General features: G+C 49.5%; 1 protein-coding gene across 1 annotated transcript in view; it reads left to right on the top strand.

Moving 5' to 3' along the window:
- Window positions 1-588: 588 nt before the first annotated feature.
- dock5 (dedicator of cytokinesis 5) overlaps window positions 589-18,618 on the top strand; it is a 41,976-nt gene continuing 23,946 nt past the window's right edge. The window contains exons 1-18 of the mRNA XM_030369694.1: window positions 589-769; window positions 6,472-6,555; window positions 6,823-6,863; window positions 6,969-7,024; window positions 7,341-7,437; window positions 7,644-7,792; window positions 7,977-8,112; window positions 8,856-9,010; window positions 9,464-9,545; window positions 10,533-10,662; window positions 12,055-12,127; window positions 13,872-14,014; window positions 14,339-14,464; window positions 14,856-14,980; window positions 16,699-16,797; window positions 17,280-17,352; window positions 17,629-17,732; window positions 18,020-18,191. Of these exons, the coding sequence (XP_030225554.1) occupies window positions 727-769; window positions 6,472-6,555; window positions 6,823-6,863; window positions 6,969-7,024; window positions 7,341-7,437; window positions 7,644-7,792; window positions 7,977-8,112; window positions 8,856-9,010; window positions 9,464-9,545; window positions 10,533-10,662; window positions 12,055-12,127; window positions 13,872-14,014; window positions 14,339-14,464; window positions 14,856-14,980; window positions 16,699-16,797; window positions 17,280-17,352; window positions 17,629-17,732; window positions 18,020-18,191 (1,888 nt within the window). The 5' untranslated portion in view covers window positions 589-726. The remainder of the gene's footprint in view (window positions 770-6,471; window positions 6,556-6,822; window positions 6,864-6,968; window positions 7,025-7,340; window positions 7,438-7,643; window positions 7,793-7,976; window positions 8,113-8,855; window positions 9,011-9,463; window positions 9,546-10,532; window positions 10,663-12,054; window positions 12,128-13,871; window positions 14,015-14,338; window positions 14,465-14,855; window positions 14,981-16,698; window positions 16,798-17,279; window positions 17,353-17,628; window positions 17,733-18,019; window positions 18,192-18,618) is intronic.

Below are 18,618 nucleotides of genomic sequence, written 5' to 3'. Positions count from 1 at the left end.
CTTTGTTGAACGCAACTGTTACTGACAGCTGAAAGATATTGACAGGGCCATTTGGCTGAGCAGTGGAGCCAAACGAGAGAGAAATGGGCCCCCTGCGGGAACATAAGGTTAGAGATAACAAGACCATCAGAAGGATCCTCACTTCATGCAGATGCACGGAACCTTTCTCTGACGTTATACTAGCAGGCGAGACGGCCTTGGGGCATATCCATTCAGAGCAGAAATCCTCAAAAAGTTAATCACAACCCTGAACAACTAAACCCCTAGTGGAACGAACACCAACCCCCCAGCAGTTCTGTTTAAACCAAATACTGTATTGAATTGATTTTAAACACACATTCCTAAGAAAACTACAATCGAATCAGCAGATTGAAAAGTTCAACTTTGTTTCTAGTTGTCTAAATAACTACCCAACAATCTTTGCGTCTTCTTCACATTACGCACGGTCCTCGCGTTATCTTCTCACGGTACATTCCCTCAGAATAAACCCACATGGATCACATTGAGGTGTGCTGTACTCGATGGGAGATCCCTGCCCCACACTGTCTCTAGACCAATCCCAGGCCGAGGCTGGGAGCCTGGCCTGCCCTCACACACCCCTCCCCCTGCGCCAGGCTGCATGATGGCGGAACTGTAGAATCCGGGACGAGAAAAGTGGACCCACCCGTCCAGCTGAGGAATCCTATTTATTTATTTATTTATTGGGCTCCCCCGTATTCACACGCCATGACCCGTTGGATACCAACGAAAAAAGAGAAATATGGTGTCGGTGAGTCCCTCTGAACGCTTCGCTTTACCAGTGTGTCAACTTTGTGCGCTACAACTTGAAAGGGAATCCTGGGAACGTAGGGGATAATATGTGCCACTTTGTTTTCAAACACAACTAAAGACAGGAATGACAAACACAACGGTGTGTTGCTGTAACGTTGCTGTAACATACCCGTACAAACAACGCGTTGGAGAATGGAGAGCTTTGTTTTTGTGCAACTTCACTGAAAATGAAGTTTCTCTAAACCCATTTGATGTGTGTGTGTGTGTGTGTGTGTGTGTGTGTGTGTGTGTGTGTGTGTGTGTGTGTGTGTGTGTGTGTGTGTGTGTGTGTGTGTGTGTGTGTGTGTGTGTGTGTGTGTGTGTGTGTGTGTGTGTGTGCGTGCGCGCGCCTTCACGCATACACATTCTCAGGTAGACACCCACGCCCTCAAAGTAAATCAGTTATTGCAAATAACCCGGTCGCGGTCAGACAGACCAAACCTCAGATAATGCTGTCATTGCGCAAACATAACACCGAATCAGACAACGCATGGACACATTGCTGTCGTTAACCTGTCGGTAAAGCAACAGGCGATGCATTTGGACGTGATCCCCCCCTGGCCTAGTGGAATTTGTCTAGAACAGAGCACCAGCCTTTGAAACAGCAGCTCTGTCTTATTCAATACCTGTAGCAGTGCAGCTTTAGGATTTTGTTTTGACCAAACTTATTTTTTCCCTGCTGAAATTCCCCATGACTGTGGAGGCTGAGAGCGGAGCCTCCCCCGTCTGCTGGGGCATCAGCTCGCTGCTGATCATGGAGAAGTCTCTCTCTCTCTCTCTCTCTCTCTCTCTCTTAATCCCATTCACTATGCAGCTCGTTATTTATTTGTGAAATGTGGTTCGTTTGTCAGTAATTCGCTTTAATCCCTAAAACTCAACTTAATAGGACTACAGTTTTAATACGATTACAGTAGTGGTGCACGTAGCGGTATAGCACACGTTTGAATTGAAAATGAAAATCTTAAGATTCTGGGAATGTTATCTTTACTAGGAGACATGATGCACGTAATTCATAAATGTGCATGCCACGACTCAAAGCAAGAATAGCCCCCTTTTGAAAAGTAGCAGCAGATTGACCTGGTTTAAACTAGGAAGCCAAGAGACTCCCTGTGTTTCAGGTGCACCTCCATTAACAGATGATTCATATCACTACTAAAGGCCATTGTCCGTTACTTCGTCCTTATTAACTGCTCTCACTGAAGACTTTCCAAAATCCCAGTTGGCCCCAATGGGTATGGGTTGAAACAGAGTGGCAAATGTGCAGAGGAAGAAATATCAGCCTGTTCCTTTGGACACATTGCCTGTCACATTTGTGGCATTGTCATTCCTCTGGTGAAGTTGTTTCCATGTGTTTAACCCCCACAGGCTATATAGAGTGTTATGAATCACACGTGAGTCGTCTCGTAGACTCTTAAGAGTGCGATACATTGCTATTCCTCATGAACAGCAGCACGACCTGCTATGTTGGCCCAGTCGTTTACCTGGAACTCTGTGTGAAAGGGGCTTCCGTCAGAGAGGTATTCCTACAGGCTAAGTGGCTCTCTGGTGTATCGCACTTAATGAAAATTAATCTAAAGTTAAGCAGTCCCAGCTCCCTCCTTGGCAATATAATCTGTGAAATTGAATTTGAAAGTTCCAAATTCCATATTATATCTTAAGTTTTCAATCTAAGCGTTGTGTTGACCTTGATCTATCTAGCCATTATTTTGAGGGTAAATCTATTGCACGTCTTTTTGAACTTGATCCTCTCTCTCTCTCTCTTTCTCTCTGTCTGTGTGTGTGTGTGTGTGTGTGTGTGTGTGTGTGTGTGTGTGTGTGTGTGTGTGTGTGTGTGTTTGTGTGTGTGTGTGTGTGTGTGTGTGTGTGTGTGTTTCTATCTATTTACCAGAAAGAGTAGTAGACATCCTAATTGAGTTTTCTTCTACAAACGCTAGAGTTAAAAGATGTCCCTGGAGGAAACATTGATAACTTTGGGCTTGTGATCTGAACCAGTTTTAAGATATCTGCACTGATCCCATTCGTTTGTCTAGAGCTCAGATTAAAAAAGAAAGGCTTTTCCTGGATATATTCCTAATGATTTGAAACAACCTGCCGGAGGCGATTAGGATCAAAAACCAACCTTTATACACTTGAATGTACCTAATGATTTTCACGCCGCTTCCCATTTATATCCACGCATACATCTTTTTAAGTGAATTACAACTGGAACTTCAAACGTAAAACACCCCATAAAATACCACAGAGGAATGTATCCAGCACACACCAACCAAATATATTCTCATGAACCTCAAAAAACCTCATAAAGTATATTAATATAGTCTAAGTCAGCTCATGTCTCAATCTGGGGAAGACTCGTAGTTTGTACTTCCTCAAAGTCTGACACAGCATAGCTTCCTTTGGCTACAGCGTCACCGTAATGTGAGTTGAGGGTAATTGGTCACTGCCTTGGACCTGTAGCTAGGAGGGTAAATAGGCCCCACTCATTAAATCGGATTGCAGTCCTAGAAGGAAATCTCGTGCATTTTTTTCGTAGAATTGTCCGATGCTAAAAGCAAACCTTGATGACAGCATACAAAGCAAATGACATGTTTCTGTTGTCCAAATCGGTGGTCCAATTCAGAAATTGTGCAAAAATCAGAATTTTAGAATAGTTGTGATTGATGTCTGTTGTTGCTGCTTTTCTAACGGCTATGATAAAGTGCCCATCCAGGCCCGATGGCAGGCATATCGCCCTTTTGTTCTTATTCGGCACAATTTATGTTCAAGCGTTGTCAATTTCTTTATGGATTTCTTTAAAACAATTCCAGAGATGGTAGGCTGTACCATCATTTTGGTTCACGCTCTGGTTGTTACAGAGCAGCCGCCAAAAAAGCTTCCCTTTGATTGTCTTTAGTCTTTAACAAGTTTTCGTAAATAGCCAGGATTGTCTCTCAGCCCGATGCCTAACCACGACCAAGCACTATTGACGTGTATAAAACATTTAGTGTCCCTTTGGATCAATTTGTCTTTTAAATGACTACAAAGGAAATCCAAAGTGTGTGTGTGTATCGGTGGGCCGGTGTGTGTGCCTGTATGTATGTATGTATGTATGTATGTATGTATGTATGTATGTATGTATGTATGTATGTATGTATGTATGTATGTATGTATGTATGTATGTATGTATGTATGTATGTACAGTATGTATGTATGTCTATACACACATTCTTGTGCATGACTTTTATGCGTTCACACACAGCACCCAAATACCACGTCAAACGATAATGTCAGGATTAATTCCCCCCTTGGTTAACACAATAAAAATTAAGTTTCAATTCATTAAGTAGGTTTCTTTGTTTAACAAACAGCCACATCAACAACAACAACCACATCCTCCCACACAAACACACAAACACACAAACACACAAACACGTTCCTCGCTGCCAGCCTCGCCGCAATCTCCCTCGGCCGCTGAAGCCTGCCAACATCTCCGGATGTCCCCGCGTCGCTCTGGTAAACCACCCGTCCCTGCGCCGCCGACGCCAGGCCCTAGGGCCCAACGCCGGGACCTGAGATTCACCCGACTGGGCCGTTACTCTCCGGTGGTGACAGAGTGTCATCGGCCGCACGCTCGGGCAAATGACGCCCACCGGGGGCCCTGCCCCTCCGCCTAACCCTCCCCCCCTAACCCTGAATGGGCCATTGTCCCGTACCCCCTTGGCCCCCCACCAGGGCCCGATGTCATCGTCCAGCGATGGTTTTAGGGTGGCATTGTTTCTTTTGGCGGCACGACGGGTGGGGAGGGATTCTGTGCCCCCTTTAGGGTTTCTTCGCTCGTGTCAATAGTGGAAAATAGATGAGAGGGAGATGGAAGAAGAAAACCCCCACGCTGCGGCTATGACTCTGCGTGTGTGAAGTTGGTTCCATGTGTCAGAGCTCGAGAGCTGGAACACCATGGAGACCATTTTAAGAGGGTCTCAAGAGTTGTCATACAGGGAACTGACATGTGATTCCACAGTGCTTTGTCGTTTCATGTCTGATAGTCATTTGATTCTTTATGTCTGATGAAGTCGTGCTCGGTGCTGTTGGATTCATAGCGTAGGGTAGTAGTGAGGGATTTGGCAGGTGGTTGTCCATCAGATGGATCTCCACCGAGGATATTCCACACAGCGCCGTGGGCTATGAGGACCATACGTTAATATTTAAAGAGCCAAGAGCTTGTTAGTCGAAAGACGGCGCAAGCCTGGCGTTAGACTTCAAATGGTTACGCTCCCAACTGCATTTATCGAGGAAGGCTCAGAGAGGCAACCAGGGGGGGTGGAACTGGTGTCAGAAGAACGAGAGAGAGAGAGAGAGAGAGAGAGAGAGAGAGAGAGAGAGAGAGAGAGAGAGAGAGAGAGAGAGAGAGAGAGAGAGAGAGAGAGAGAGAGAGAGAGAGAGAGAGAGAGAGAGAGAGAGAGAGAGAGAGAGAGAGAGAGAGAGAGAGAGAGAGAGAGAGCGCGAGCGCGTTTGCCCGCAATCTTTCCTGTGCATATTTTGCTATTCAGACTGGAGGTGCGATAAGCTGAACCAGTCGGAGCGTGCCGTGGAAGCTAGCCTCTGGCAGCCGGCAGCCAGGGCCCGGCGTGTTGGGGCAGGGCCGCTCTCGCAGGTTTTGCGCTGTACTGCAATTTCTTCCCCCCCCGGTGCCGCGTTGTAACGCACGCTCAAGTCAGAACAAACCCCTGGGGTGACGTGCGGTCGGGGAGGGGGAAGGCTGCTCACTGCGCCGCTGTGTGACGCTGTGGCCTCATGACGGTGTTGTCTGTCTGACGGTGTGGCCGTCTGTCTCGCCGTGCGGTCCCCACGGAGCCCTGACAGCTGCCGGCGGGTGCACTCTGAGCCGTACTAACTGGGGGGGGTGGGGGGGGGGGGGGGTTGGGTCTGGGGGCAGCGTTGATGCGGGCCGACCACAGTGTCTCCCTGGTGATCAGAGGCTACAAGGGCCGCTGTAATCAAAGCAAAATGGCGTCCTTGATGGCCGTGTGGATGTTGCAACACGCGCCAATGGGAAATGAGTTGTCGCCAAGCCGCCCCTCCACTCACACAATGCTGAAGAGGTCGGCCGGCGAGAGCCTTTCAACCCACCATCATTAACATCTATTTGTTTGAGTCACATTGGCCTGGTGTGCAGAGAGCCGTTCAAATGTTGTTTTGATAAGAATCCGATTTTTGGTTCCTGTTTGAAAAGGGAGAAAAAATAAAGGATTGTTTTTATTTTACCCTTCCCAGTGAGTGACAGGTCAGCATGTGGTCTTCTTATCTATGCGCTGCAGTTATGCAAATGGTGTTGGCTTGTTTTTTGGGGTCATGGTTGTGTTTGACCCCACTGAGGAGAATTAAAAGTTTTTGCATGGGGAATAAAACAACCCTTTTTGTTAATAGCAGTTTATTTTCTGTGAAGTGTTCTACTAACTTATGCTCTCTCCCCCTCTCTGTCTGTCTGTGTGTCTGTTTCTCTCTCCATATTCCTCCCTCTCACTCACTCTCTCTCTCGCACTCTCTATTACTCTTTTTTTTCTCTCTCTCTCTCTCTCTCTCTCTCTCTCTCTCTCTCTCTCTCTCTCTCTCTCTCTCTCTCTCTCTCTCTCTCTCTCTCTCTCTCTCTCTCTCTCTCTCTCTCTCTCTCTCTCTCTCTCTCAGCGATCTACAACTACGATGGGCGAGGTAAACAAGAGCTGTGTCTGCAGGTGGGCGACACAGTGCACATCCTTGAGACGTTTGAAGGTGAGTGAGTCGACTGAAGGCCCACTTTACACCTCCCCCCCCTCGCCCCTCCCCCCTCCCACTGCCTCCCCCTTTACAAGCCTGCCCAGGAGCTGCCGTGACATGTTGAGAGCTGCACCGGGGCTGTGATCAATATACTGCACCTCGTGAAAGTCAGCTGCAGTCCCCCCCCCCCCCCCCCCCCCCCCCCGTGCCCCCTAACTCTTCGTACTTCTCTGTGATGTCTCATTTCTTTAAATCTTTAAAATGAATATGAATCTCTCCCAGGCTGGTACCGAGGCTACACGCTGCGGAACAAGTCTCAGAGGGTAGGTCCCCACCAGGCACGGCCGTCCTACCGCAGAAGGGTTTTTCGGGGCTGGTTCGGTCTCCCCCTGGTTTTAACTCCGTCCTGTGCTTCTCCTCTCCTCCAGGGTATCTTCCCCTCGTCCTTCATCCACCTGAAGGAGGCCCGAGTCGAGGGGATCGAGTAAGCCCACATCCACCACGTTGAACCGCAGCACAATAACAATGATAATTATAATCATAATAACGCGTGATAATCCGTCTTCATTTTGGATGGCCGCCACCCCTTGTCATCTTCCGAGCGCCGCCCGACGCCGTAACGATATTAATCTGCAGATCATTTAAAGCGTTATTCGCGCCCTTTTTGTTTTATGGAAATGCCCGTCGATTCATCATGAGTAGAGGTGTACTTTATTCACATATGTTCCGTGTGAATAATGTGAATAATGTGAATAATGCAATACTTTTTCCTCCCTCGTTATTCCCCGTCTGGCGCGTAGCCAGCAGGAAATAATTATCCCAACAGATTTACCACTGGTGCTGGAGCTGGGGGCAACCCTGAGAGAATGGGCACAGATATGGCACAAGCTCTATGTGGTAAGTATGTGTGAATATCTCATTCATTTACACGCACACGCACACGCACACACACACACACACACACACACACACATACATTCCAGACAGCATCCCAATCATTCATTTTGAAACACTCACCTTTGAGTGTATTTTTCCACAAACAGTACGAAAAAAAGAAAGAAACCCTTGTTCAGTTGGTACCTCACCTGTTTATCTCCCGGCAGAACGGCAACGTCAGTCTGTTCAGGACCGTGCAGCAGATGGCCTACAGCCTCATCGAGTATCGATCGCAGATAGTGTCAGGGACGCTGCCCAAGGATGACCTTGTGGAGCTGAAGAAGAAAGTCACCGCCAAGATTGACTATGGAAACCGGTATGAATCTCCCCCCCCTTCTCACCGTATCTCCCCCGGTGTCCACGCCAGCAAAGCTAAAAATAAACGCTGTCCCGCCTGCTTTATGGGCGCCGGCGGCCGGTCGTGCTACTGGGGACAGCTCGTTCGCCGTGCGAGGCCATCCCGGGCCAGGGTCCCATGCCGCCTGTGTGTCTCCCCCCAGGATCCTGGGCCTGGACCTGGTGGTGCGCGACGAGGCAGGGAACACGCTGGACCCCGACTTCACCAGCACCGTCAGCCTGTTCCGTGCCCACGAGGTGGCCTCACGCAGCATCGACGACCGGATACAGGAGGAGAAGGCACGCGCGGGTTTGATGGCCTCGTTAGGCGGCCCAGCGGGGGCCTGTTAAAGGGGGGATATCACGCCGCCAGGTGGGAGTGGGATGAGCCCTTACGAACCGTTTGAAAATCTGCCTTCCCCGGTGGTTTAGTAACATCACAGGTGGGCTTGTACACCAAGATGTACGCTGGATGGATCAGTCAACCTGCCCACCCAGTGGACTGTGACAAATGTTAATAGTAATAATAAAAATAATTGATCCGTTTTTTTATAGCGCTTTTTCTAAATACTCAAAGACGCTTTACAAATAAGAAAGGAATACGTACAGACAGTACAGACACTCAAACAAAAGGGAACAAATAAACAACACCACAACAATAGGCAACACATTAAGAGAGCGGGAGAGAGTGGAACATGGCGGAGGATGATTTGTCCAATGTTGTAGGTGGTCATGAAGAGATGGGTTTTAAGTGGACTGCTGAAAGAACAGAGTGTATCAGAGTTTCGGATGGCCAGAGGGAGGGAGTTCCAGAGGGTAGGGGCGGCGATGGCGAAGGCTCTGTCCCCCAGGGTGCGATACTTATCTATCCAGGTTGCTTATCTATCCAGCATACATCTAGGTGGATTCTCCGCCTAGTGATGTAACTAGGGCACAGAGAACGGCTTGTAATGGCTAATCACACCTGGTGGCATAATATCACCTCTTTAATCCACGACAGTCTAATTAACACCAATTAACCCCCACCCTCCGCCGGTCTCCAGACGCGGCAGAACCTGGAAATGCGGCGGCAGACTCTGTTCAGCACGGTGCACACCTACAGCCTCCTCATGAACCTCAAGAACTTTGTCTGCAACATCGGCGAGGAGGCGGAGCTTCTGATGTCCCTGTACGACCCCGACCAATCAGAGTTCATCAGGTGAGCATGCCACGCCCCTCGCTCGCCCCGCCCCCTCTCGTCAACTGACTTCTGTTGTGCGCTCGACTAATGACACGGCCTCGCACACCTTCTGAAGCTGTTCTTAACCGTGTCCGGCTTCTTTCTTTAGAGACATGGAAACACCGGGCAGTAACTCATCTTTTTACGGAGTCTCGATTGTATGCTTTGATCGACCGCTACCTCACTCGTAAATCCTGATGTACATTTTAATATACTCCTTGTGAGGGATGAGTTAGCTAATTGAGGAGACACTTTCTCTTTTTTTAGTTAGATTGCATTTATCACCCCAGAGACACCATGGCATGGCACTCCATTCAGGCAGATGATGTAAATGATGATGTGTTTTTGTTTTCTCCTGGATGCCCCTGATATGTTACATGCGGTTGAAATGCAGATTTGCTCACAGTAATTTGTGATTTTTAATTCACACAGCGAGAACTTCCTGGTGCGCTGGGACAGTATGGGCATGCCCAAAGAAATCGAAAAACTCAACAACCTTCCAGCGCTGTTCACGGTAAACAAACCATGACCCTTAAATCCCATCACGCGTTACATTGAACACACAGGACGACGAGAGCACCGACGGCTAGTGACATGCATTACTGGGGTTCATGAAATGCCGATGAGTAGATCGTGCGAGATTCAACAGACAACACTTATTATCTCACCGTAAAATCCCCTGTTTGCCGAAAGCTAATGATTTCACATAGTTATTCTTGGATTCCCTTAAATTCGATTTGCCGGAAACCCCATGTGTTGTCGGGTGTGTTGTCGTTTGTGGGGTTGTTCCTGTGTTGTCGCCTTTCTGAGGCTCCGTCTCCTCATAAACAACATGATGTGTATTTAATTTGGATGTTTTTAGTGCGTGGGGTAAGTAGGGAAACACACAGAGGCTCTAGGGAGAGGCCTCTTGCGGGATTCAATCTGGAGCCAATAAAGACACACAATGCGTCTGGTACCACATACAGACAACCACACTCCTTTGCCATCCCTGCACTGCACACTTATATATATTTTTAATATACACTTGACTGGAATGCACACCACAACAGATGGCATGCCTGAGTCAACGGTTGGCTTGTTCACCCGCCAGTGAAAAAACAACAACACTCCAAACAGTTTTCCGAACAGTAAACATTTTATGGGGAGTAAAATAAAAAATAAAAATCCCAAAATTTTTTGGGGGTTCAGTTTTACACTTCGGTAAACACACGTTCTGACCAGATTGGGTTTGTGGGTCACGACCGGGGTAAACCAGTTACACAAACGGCTGTGTTCTCTCCCACCACATTCATTATCGCGTGGCCTGTAGGCACACTGCGAACACAGCTGCGTCGCTGTGCCTCATTCGGACATTCGTATCTCATACTCGCCTTAGGACCTGACGGCAGTCTCGCTGTACCCTCTCAGCCCTTCTGCGGGGGGTTTTGAACCAATCCTTCAGACTAATTGATGATGTTGTCCCGGGTCTGATCACTGCTGTTGTCTGGGGGTTGTGCAGGACCTGAGCAGCAGCGACCTCATCAGACAGCGGCTGTTCCTGGTGTGTCAGATCATCCGAGTGGGCAGCATGGAACTGAAGGAAGGCAAGAAGCACACGGGAGGCCTGCGGCGGCCGTTCGGGGTGGCCGGTAAGATGCTTCGACGTTGTTGTTGTTGTCTTGTGTCCTGACGTCCGTGCGCCCACAGGCCAGTGTGAAGCTAAACCGGTTGGGGTGTGGGATTGGATTTGTTGTGCGGCTCAGACGCGAGTGGGTCTGCGAGGTGGTTGGCGCCCCGCAACACCTGGTCGGTTCCTCCACCTTTTTGAGCGGCTCTTCGCCGCATTGGCAGAACAGATGGTGGAAAAGCGCTTTAGCGAGCCATTTCCTTTTTTTTTTTTTTTTTTTTTTGGCCAGATGAATAGTGGGTTGGAGGACAAGTCCTTTTCCCGGGATGCAGGAGTACATGGAGTAGAACCAAAGTAAGCAGCAGTCGGGCCATTCAGAGAGTACCGGTGTCTTCAGCCAGGAATCCGGGGGAAAAACCTGGAAAATAGTTCTGGTGGAACGCACAAAAGAACAGAGGGTACTCACACTGCAGGCGGCCCATCAAGGAGTCTGTTGCGTCTCAATGTGCTGTTGCTAGGGGACGGGTGTTCCGTGACACTATTCTGTTGCTAGGGAACAGGTGATACGTGTCACTCTCCTGTTGCTAAGTAACTGGTGCTACTTGATGATGTTCTGTTGCTAGGTAACAGGTGATACGTGTCACTGTTCTGTTGCTAGGGAACAGGTAATACATGTCACTCTTCTGTTGCTAAGTAACTGGTGATAGTTGATGCTGTTGCTAGGGAACAGGTGATACGTGTCACTGTTCTGTTGCTAGGGAACAGGTAATACATGTCACTCTTCCGTTGCTAAGTAACTGGTGATAGTTGATGCTGTTGCTAGGGAACAGGTGATACTTTTCAATGTTCTGGTGCTAGGGAACAGGTGATACGTGTCACTCTTCTGTTTCTAAGTACCTAGTGATACTTGACGATGTTCTGTTGCTAGGTAACAGGTGATACCTCTCAATGCTCTGTTGCTAGGTAACAGGTGATACTTGACACTTTTCCGTTGATAGGTAACAGGTGATGCATCTGAATTTTTTGGTGCTAAATAACAGGTGATACCTCTCACTGCTCTGTCGCTAGGTAACAACAGGTGATAGATCTCACTGTTCTGTCGCTAGGTAACAACAGGTGATGGAACTCAGGCTTCTGTCGCAAGGTAACAGCTGATGATGTGTGACTGTTGAGATGCTAGGTAACTGTCGACACCTCGTGGTGCTCTGGTGCCAGATAACGTGTGATTTGAGATTGGTGGTTCCCAAACAGTCGTTGCAGTCCCTTCAGACAGAGTGGGGGGAAAATATGCTCCAAACCCCCGCATTGGAGAGAAACATCGTGTTCCATTCATATTCCAGGTGTGGGGCAAATGCGTCCTTCACCACGGCCTTCTGCTCACTGCCGTGCTCCTCTGTGTCTTTTGTCATTGCAGTGATGGACATAACAGATGTGGCCCACGGGAAAACAGATGATGAGGACAAGCAGCACTTCATCCCCTTCCAGCCGTGAGTCTCTGGTGCATTGGTATTGCCCTTCACACGGCACTCGCACAGGGAACCCACTCGTGCTTATCTGAAGTCGTATCAACCTTTATTGTGCTTCATATGTTTCTGTTCCAGGGAACACTTACAGTACTGTTGCTTTCTCCCTCTGTCGCTCACTCACTCTCAATGAAGATGTATGCATTTATGTCTTAATGCATTCATACACACACACACACACACACGCACACGCACACACAGGCACACACACACAGGCACATGCCCAGGCACACACACACACGCGCAACTGCACAGTTGGTGATGAATATGTATGGGTTTCTGGAGGAAGAAGAGTAGCCCAAAAAAAGATCAGGATTCACACTCACAAGCCCTGATCCAAACACCGTCACAATAGCAGGCTCCATCCATTCTCTGTGTAGCCGCCTTTGAGGCAATATTTAAACAGTTGTGCCTCGCAGTTCCATGCTGTTTCATAGCAGGAAGGTCACGGTGGCGTTCTGTTAATTAGCTTCTGCCCTCTCCTCCTCACCTGTGTGATGTCCTGATAATAAGTGGGCTGTGACCTGTGATAAAGGGCATCGTCTGTGTTATTCACACTGAGACGGGCTCCCATCTTAAAGTTCAAGCCTTGATCATTTAACGAGAGGGTTGTGCTTTTAAAGAAGCACATGGAACAAGTCGCAGGTGGGCAATTGTCATTTAAGGTTTTGGTCGCTATGCACTATTTAGTAAATCTATTAGTAACCTATTGAGTCATTTAGCTGAGGTTAATTACATATCCCTTGCAGAGATGCCTTGCATCATCTTGATTGCGTGACTGGAACCAAGTTCTATTCTGCTATGTGAATCGCAGTAACTATGTCACTGCTCTGATCCGTGATATTTGATCATTATTTATCCTTAGAGTTGGGGCCAAATATTCTGCATTGCAACAGAAAACATGCGTTCCTCAGCAGGGGTGTCGCAGGTGTGTGTGAGCGATATTCCCCAAGGGCCATAAGATTCTCGAGAGCATAAAGTGTATTCACAACTGGTATTTATCAAAGTTGTAAGAAGTTTCCTACCTACACTATAAAAGCGCTCATTACTTTTGATTAAAGATCAAACTGACAGATCTACTGGTCGTAAATGTATGCATATTGATTAATGATTTTCTTTTTTCTGCTTACATATTTGATATTCTAAGCAGACGATTGCGTCCTTGGACCAATGAAAGGAAGGCAGTGAAGAGGGAGAGCTCTATCAGAAGCTTATTTTTCTTCTCCTAGAAATATATTCAAATAGATATCAACTTTTTAATTGAATCGACAAAGCAACAGTACTCTCTATTATATCATCAAAGATGGTGGCAATTAGGATCGCCCACCATTTGAATAGGTCTGGGCTGTACTTGAGAGTGTTTAGCAGTCCTCCACTATTCATGCCCTCAGATGGACTCTATTCCCCACTGTGTCTTCTTTGTGAAGTCTCCATGAGAGTCAGAAGCTTTCATCTAGTTGGATATTCCTCCACTCCCCGAGTGGAGGAATATCCAACTCCATTTCTGTCTGCTTACAAAACTAACAATGTTTACAAATCGTTATCAACTTTGTGTGTGTGCGTGTGCGAGTGACTGTGTGTGTGTGTGTGTGTGTGTGTGTGTGTGTGTGTGTGTGTGTGTGTGTGTGTGTGTGTGTGTGTGTGTGTGTGTGTGTGTGTGTGTGTGTGTGTATGTGTCCTTTAACCTTGCCTCCGCCTCCACTCCCAGGATCGCCATGGAAACGTACATCCGCCAGCGCCAGCTCATCATGTCCCCCCTGAGCACGTCCCGGGTCAGCGGGGAGAACGAGCCCCTGACCGCCGTGTTCAACAAGGTCATCGCCACGCGGGAGGTCAACCACAAGGGCCAGGGTACGCACGCACGCACGCACACACACACACACACACACACACACACACACACACACACACACACACACACACACACACACACACACACACACACACACACACACACACACACACACACACACACACACACACACACCAGGGTGTGTTCCCCCCCCTGGTGGGTACAAATGCGTTCTCTAACCTTTTCTTGTCTTCTTCTTTTCGAGGAGAAGGACAAACTCAGCATGCTCCGGAGAGGGGCATGTGTGTTGTGATTCACTGCACGTCTGACGTGTGTGTGTGTGCGTGTGCGTGTGCGTGTGTGTGTGTGTGTGTGCGCTCCAGGGCTGTTTGTGACCCTGAAGCTGCTCCCGGGGGACCTGGCCCAGGTGCGTAAAGACTACCCCCACTTCGTGGACCGCGCCACCGCTATCGTGGGAAAGATGGGCTTCCCGGAGATCATCCTCCCAGGTGCGACCCCCCCCCCCCCCCCCCCCCCCGATCGCGACAGACAGAAAGACAGACAGACAGACAGACAGACAGACAGACAGAGACACTGGTACACAGACAGACAGACAGACAGACAGACAGACAGACAGACACTGGCACACAGACAGACAGACAGACAGACAGACAGACAGACAGACAGACAGACAGACAGACACTGGCACACAGACAGACACTGACAGACAGACAGACACAGACAGACAGACAGACAGACAGACAGCAGACAGACAGACAGACAGACAGACATTCGTGCCCCCCCCCAGGGAGAGGACAGTCCATCGTGCACTCGGGGGGGCCCGGTGTTCTGGGCCATCTGAGGCCTCGTCTCCTGACCGACTCTCCCTCCGGCCTCCAGGAAACGTGAGGAACGACATCTACGTCACGCTGCTGCACGGCGAGTTCGACCGCGGCAAGAAGAAGACGCCGAAGAACGTGGAGGTCATCGTGAGCGTGCAGGACAACGACGGGAACCCCATGGAGGTAGGGGTCAGGGGTCACCAACGGGAACCCCATGGAGTTAGGGGTCAGGGGTCAGCGCAGGGAACCCCATGGAGGTAGGGTTCAGGGGTCAGCGAAGGGAACCCCATGAAGGTAGGGGTCAGGGGTCGCCAATGGGAACCCCATGAAGGTAGGGCTCAGGGGTCAGCGAAGGGAACCCAATGGAGGTAGGGGTCAGGGGTCACCAACGGGAACCCCATGAAGGTAGGGGTCAGGGGTCACCAACTGGAACCCCATGAAGGTAGGGGTCAGGGGTCGCCAACTGGAACCCCATGGAGGTAGGGGTCAGGGGTCACCAACTGGAACCCCATGGAGGTAGGGGTCAGGGGTCACCAACGGGAACCCCATGGAGGTAGGGGTCAGGGGTCGCCAACTGGAACCCCATGGAGGTAGGGGTCATGGGGTCATGGGTGTAGGGGTCGCGGGGTAGGTGTCATGGGATAGGGGTCAGGGGTGACGGGGCTTGTGCACGGCTGAGGGTGCTGTTCGATGGATTGACTTTCAGTCTACTCTGTTTTTAATCGACATGTCCGGAAAACTGTTAGGGACATTCCGTCGGGAGGCCGGGGCCTAAATTAGGCTTTTCCAGAAGGAGAAGCTTTTAAGTTCTGTTTTTTGCTGTGTGGTTGAAGGATTGACTCTTCTGTGTTTTGCTTTGAATAAACTTGTGATGTATTTGTGGAATGGCACGATTTTCTCTTTTCGACTTAGTAGTAGTAGTAGTAGTAGTAGTAGTAGGTTAGACAATGTCAAGAAAGAAAAAACTTCTGAAGTTTGGCAGCTTTTAAAAACCATAAAAGATGATCCAAAAATTATAAAAGGCAAACTGGTAACAGCAGCTGTCATATCATACCACCCACTCTGGTAAAAATGATTCTCTCTGTCGGAAATCGGTCAAGCATTATTCCTGCTTTGCTAAATTGAACGGTTCCTCATTCGTTTCAATAAGCTGAAACGTATCCTACAAATGTATGTTTAACGTGTTATTAGTCAAATTGTCGTACATTGTCTTCATCTTTGTTTTTTTTCGTCGTGATCGGACGTCAATTCGATATGTAGACTGAACACAGTGCCCCATCTCCAAGGCAACCGGCTACTGACTCCATAAACGGATGATAAGAATTTTTGCACATAGTTCCAGCCTATAATTATAGGATATTTGGCTGATGGCAGCCTAGATTTTCGGTCGAATTGAATGCAGTTGTTGACATGAATGGATGGCGAATTGGCAACATATTGATCGAGGCGGTCATTTAGCAGAGGTGCTTCACTGCCCCCATTCAGCTGTGGGAAACCTTGATTAGCCAATTGATTCTTATCAAGCATTATTAGCCCATTGATTATTTTCAAGCGTCAAAAACAGCTAAAAGTCAGTAAAATGTGGCTTCATCGAGCCGCAGATATTAACAAAGATATTTGGATTTATGGTCCGCAGTGAGTCGACGGTGGGTCAAGGACACCCCTAAGAATAACACGCGCAAGTGGCCGCATTTGTTTTCTAATCGTGATATAAGGGAAATAAATCAATTTCAGCTGCAACGACAACAATACGTTTATGCGAGCGCAGTATGTAAAGAACCATGCGTTTTCCTCATCGATCAAAAGCGAGCACTGCGTGTGCAATTTCTGCTTTTGCAAAGAACAGTTTTGTAAATGGTTTTCAGTTCCAGGAATATTAACTCTGTCCTCTGTTCTTTCAGAAGGCCATATTCCCGGGGGCCGGTTATGAAGGCATCACAGAGTACAAGTCTGTCATTTACTACCAGGTTAAGCAGCCATGCTGGAACGAAACTATCAAGGTACGACTATGTCCACCACACATACACGCACCACACACACGCACACAAAAGTGCATGCACACACGCACACATCCACCCACCCACCCACACATGCACACACTTCTCTCTCTGACTTTCGCTCTTGCTCTCGCTGTCTCGCTGTCTCCCTCGCGCTCTCTCTCTCTCTCGCTCTCGCTCTATCCCTCACTCTCTCGCTCACTCTCTTACACACTCTCACACACACACACACACAGTCATGAGCTGTGACCCGACAAAAGCGCCACTGTACTTATATGACACAATGTCTTGAGCCCTCCAATTACGTCCTCCAATGGATTTCAGCTCCATATAACGGAATAATCCTCCCAGCGGCAAAGCATCTGCCTCGTACGTGCCGCCCATACCAATGTCAGACTAGACTGCCTCGTCTCTAATCCCCCCCCCCCCCCCCCCCCCCCCTCCCCCCCTGTAATTTCATCTCCTCCTCTCCTTCCTTCTGCAAGGTGACTATCCCCATCGAGGATGTGTGTCGCTCCCACCTCAGAGTGTTGTTCCGGCACCGCTCGTCCCAGGACTGTAAGTATCTCATCATCCACGGTGACATCTCAATGAGCAGGCCCGACTCCGGGTTAGTTCCCCCATTAGTGGGGTGGGGGGGGGTAAAGGGGGCCCCCACTGCTCCACTGTCTGCTCCCGTCGGTGTGTAAATGAGTGAATGAATGGTCGTAAGTCGCTTTGGAAAAAAAACCTCCGCAAAATCCCCTAAAATGTAAAATGTACTGCTACTCTGATCCGACTGGCTCCTGTGTCTTCGCAACCCCCCCCCCCCCCAACCCCCCCTCTCCCAAACAGCCAGGGACAAATCGGAGAAGCCGTTTGGGATGTCCCTTGTCCGGCTCATGAAGGGGGACGGCACCACGCTCCGAGACGGGCGCCACGACCTCATCGTCTATAAGGTGCGGCCGCAGAATCGAATTATCCCCCCGCTCTGTTTCTTGGAAGTTATGAAAGAGGCGCGGGCCGTGAGCACGCGGGCAGAGGGACGTTCATAGCTCTACGTAATTACACCCAAAGCGGCGGCGGCTTTGAACAGCTGACAGAAGCTTCGATTTATTATGCCTGAACCCCCCCCCCCCTCCCTCTACTCCTCCCCCCTCTGCTCGGCGATCGATGCATATCAAATTACATCGCCATTGATCAACGTGCGTCTCGATTAATTTCCTGTTGCGGGGGCATCACTCAGATCGACGCGAAGAAGGCGGAGGACGCCAAGACGCTCCTCTCTCTGCCCTGCACCTGGGCAGAGGTGCCGGAGAAGGAGAGGCAGACGGGGAAGTCCTTCCAAGGGGTGCCCGTCACCAAGGACAGCTTCCTGATCTCCACCCTGACCTGCTCCACCAAGCTCACCCAGAACGGTAGCCGGCCGGCGACGTGGCCCCCGCGCACGCTCACACGGCAGACGCACGCACGCACGCACGCACGCACGCACGCACGCACGCACGCACGCACGCACGCACCCACGCACCCACGCATGGCAGACGCATGCATGGCAGCCGTCCGGAGACGTGACCTCCACTTTGCACGCACTCAATCACTCACTCACTCATTCACTTCCTCTCTCCCTCAATCACTCCCTCACTCCCTCACCCCTCACTCCCTCCCCACTCACTCCCTCACTCCCTCACCCCTCACTCCCTCACCCCTCACTCCCTCACACACTAACCCCTCACTCCCTCACCCCTCACTCCCTCACTCCCTCACCCCTCACTCCCTCCCCCCTCACTCCCTCACCCCTCACTCCCTCCCCACTCACTCCCTCACCAGTCACTCCCTCACCAGTCA

This window comes from Gadus morhua, chromosome 11, assembly GCF_902167405.1.
Source record: "Gadus morhua chromosome 11, gadMor3.0, whole genome shotgun sequence".
NCBI lineage: Eukaryota > Metazoa > Chordata > Actinopteri > Gadiformes > Gadidae > Gadus > Gadus morhua.
This window is presented reverse-complemented; position numbering and strand designations above follow the sequence as displayed.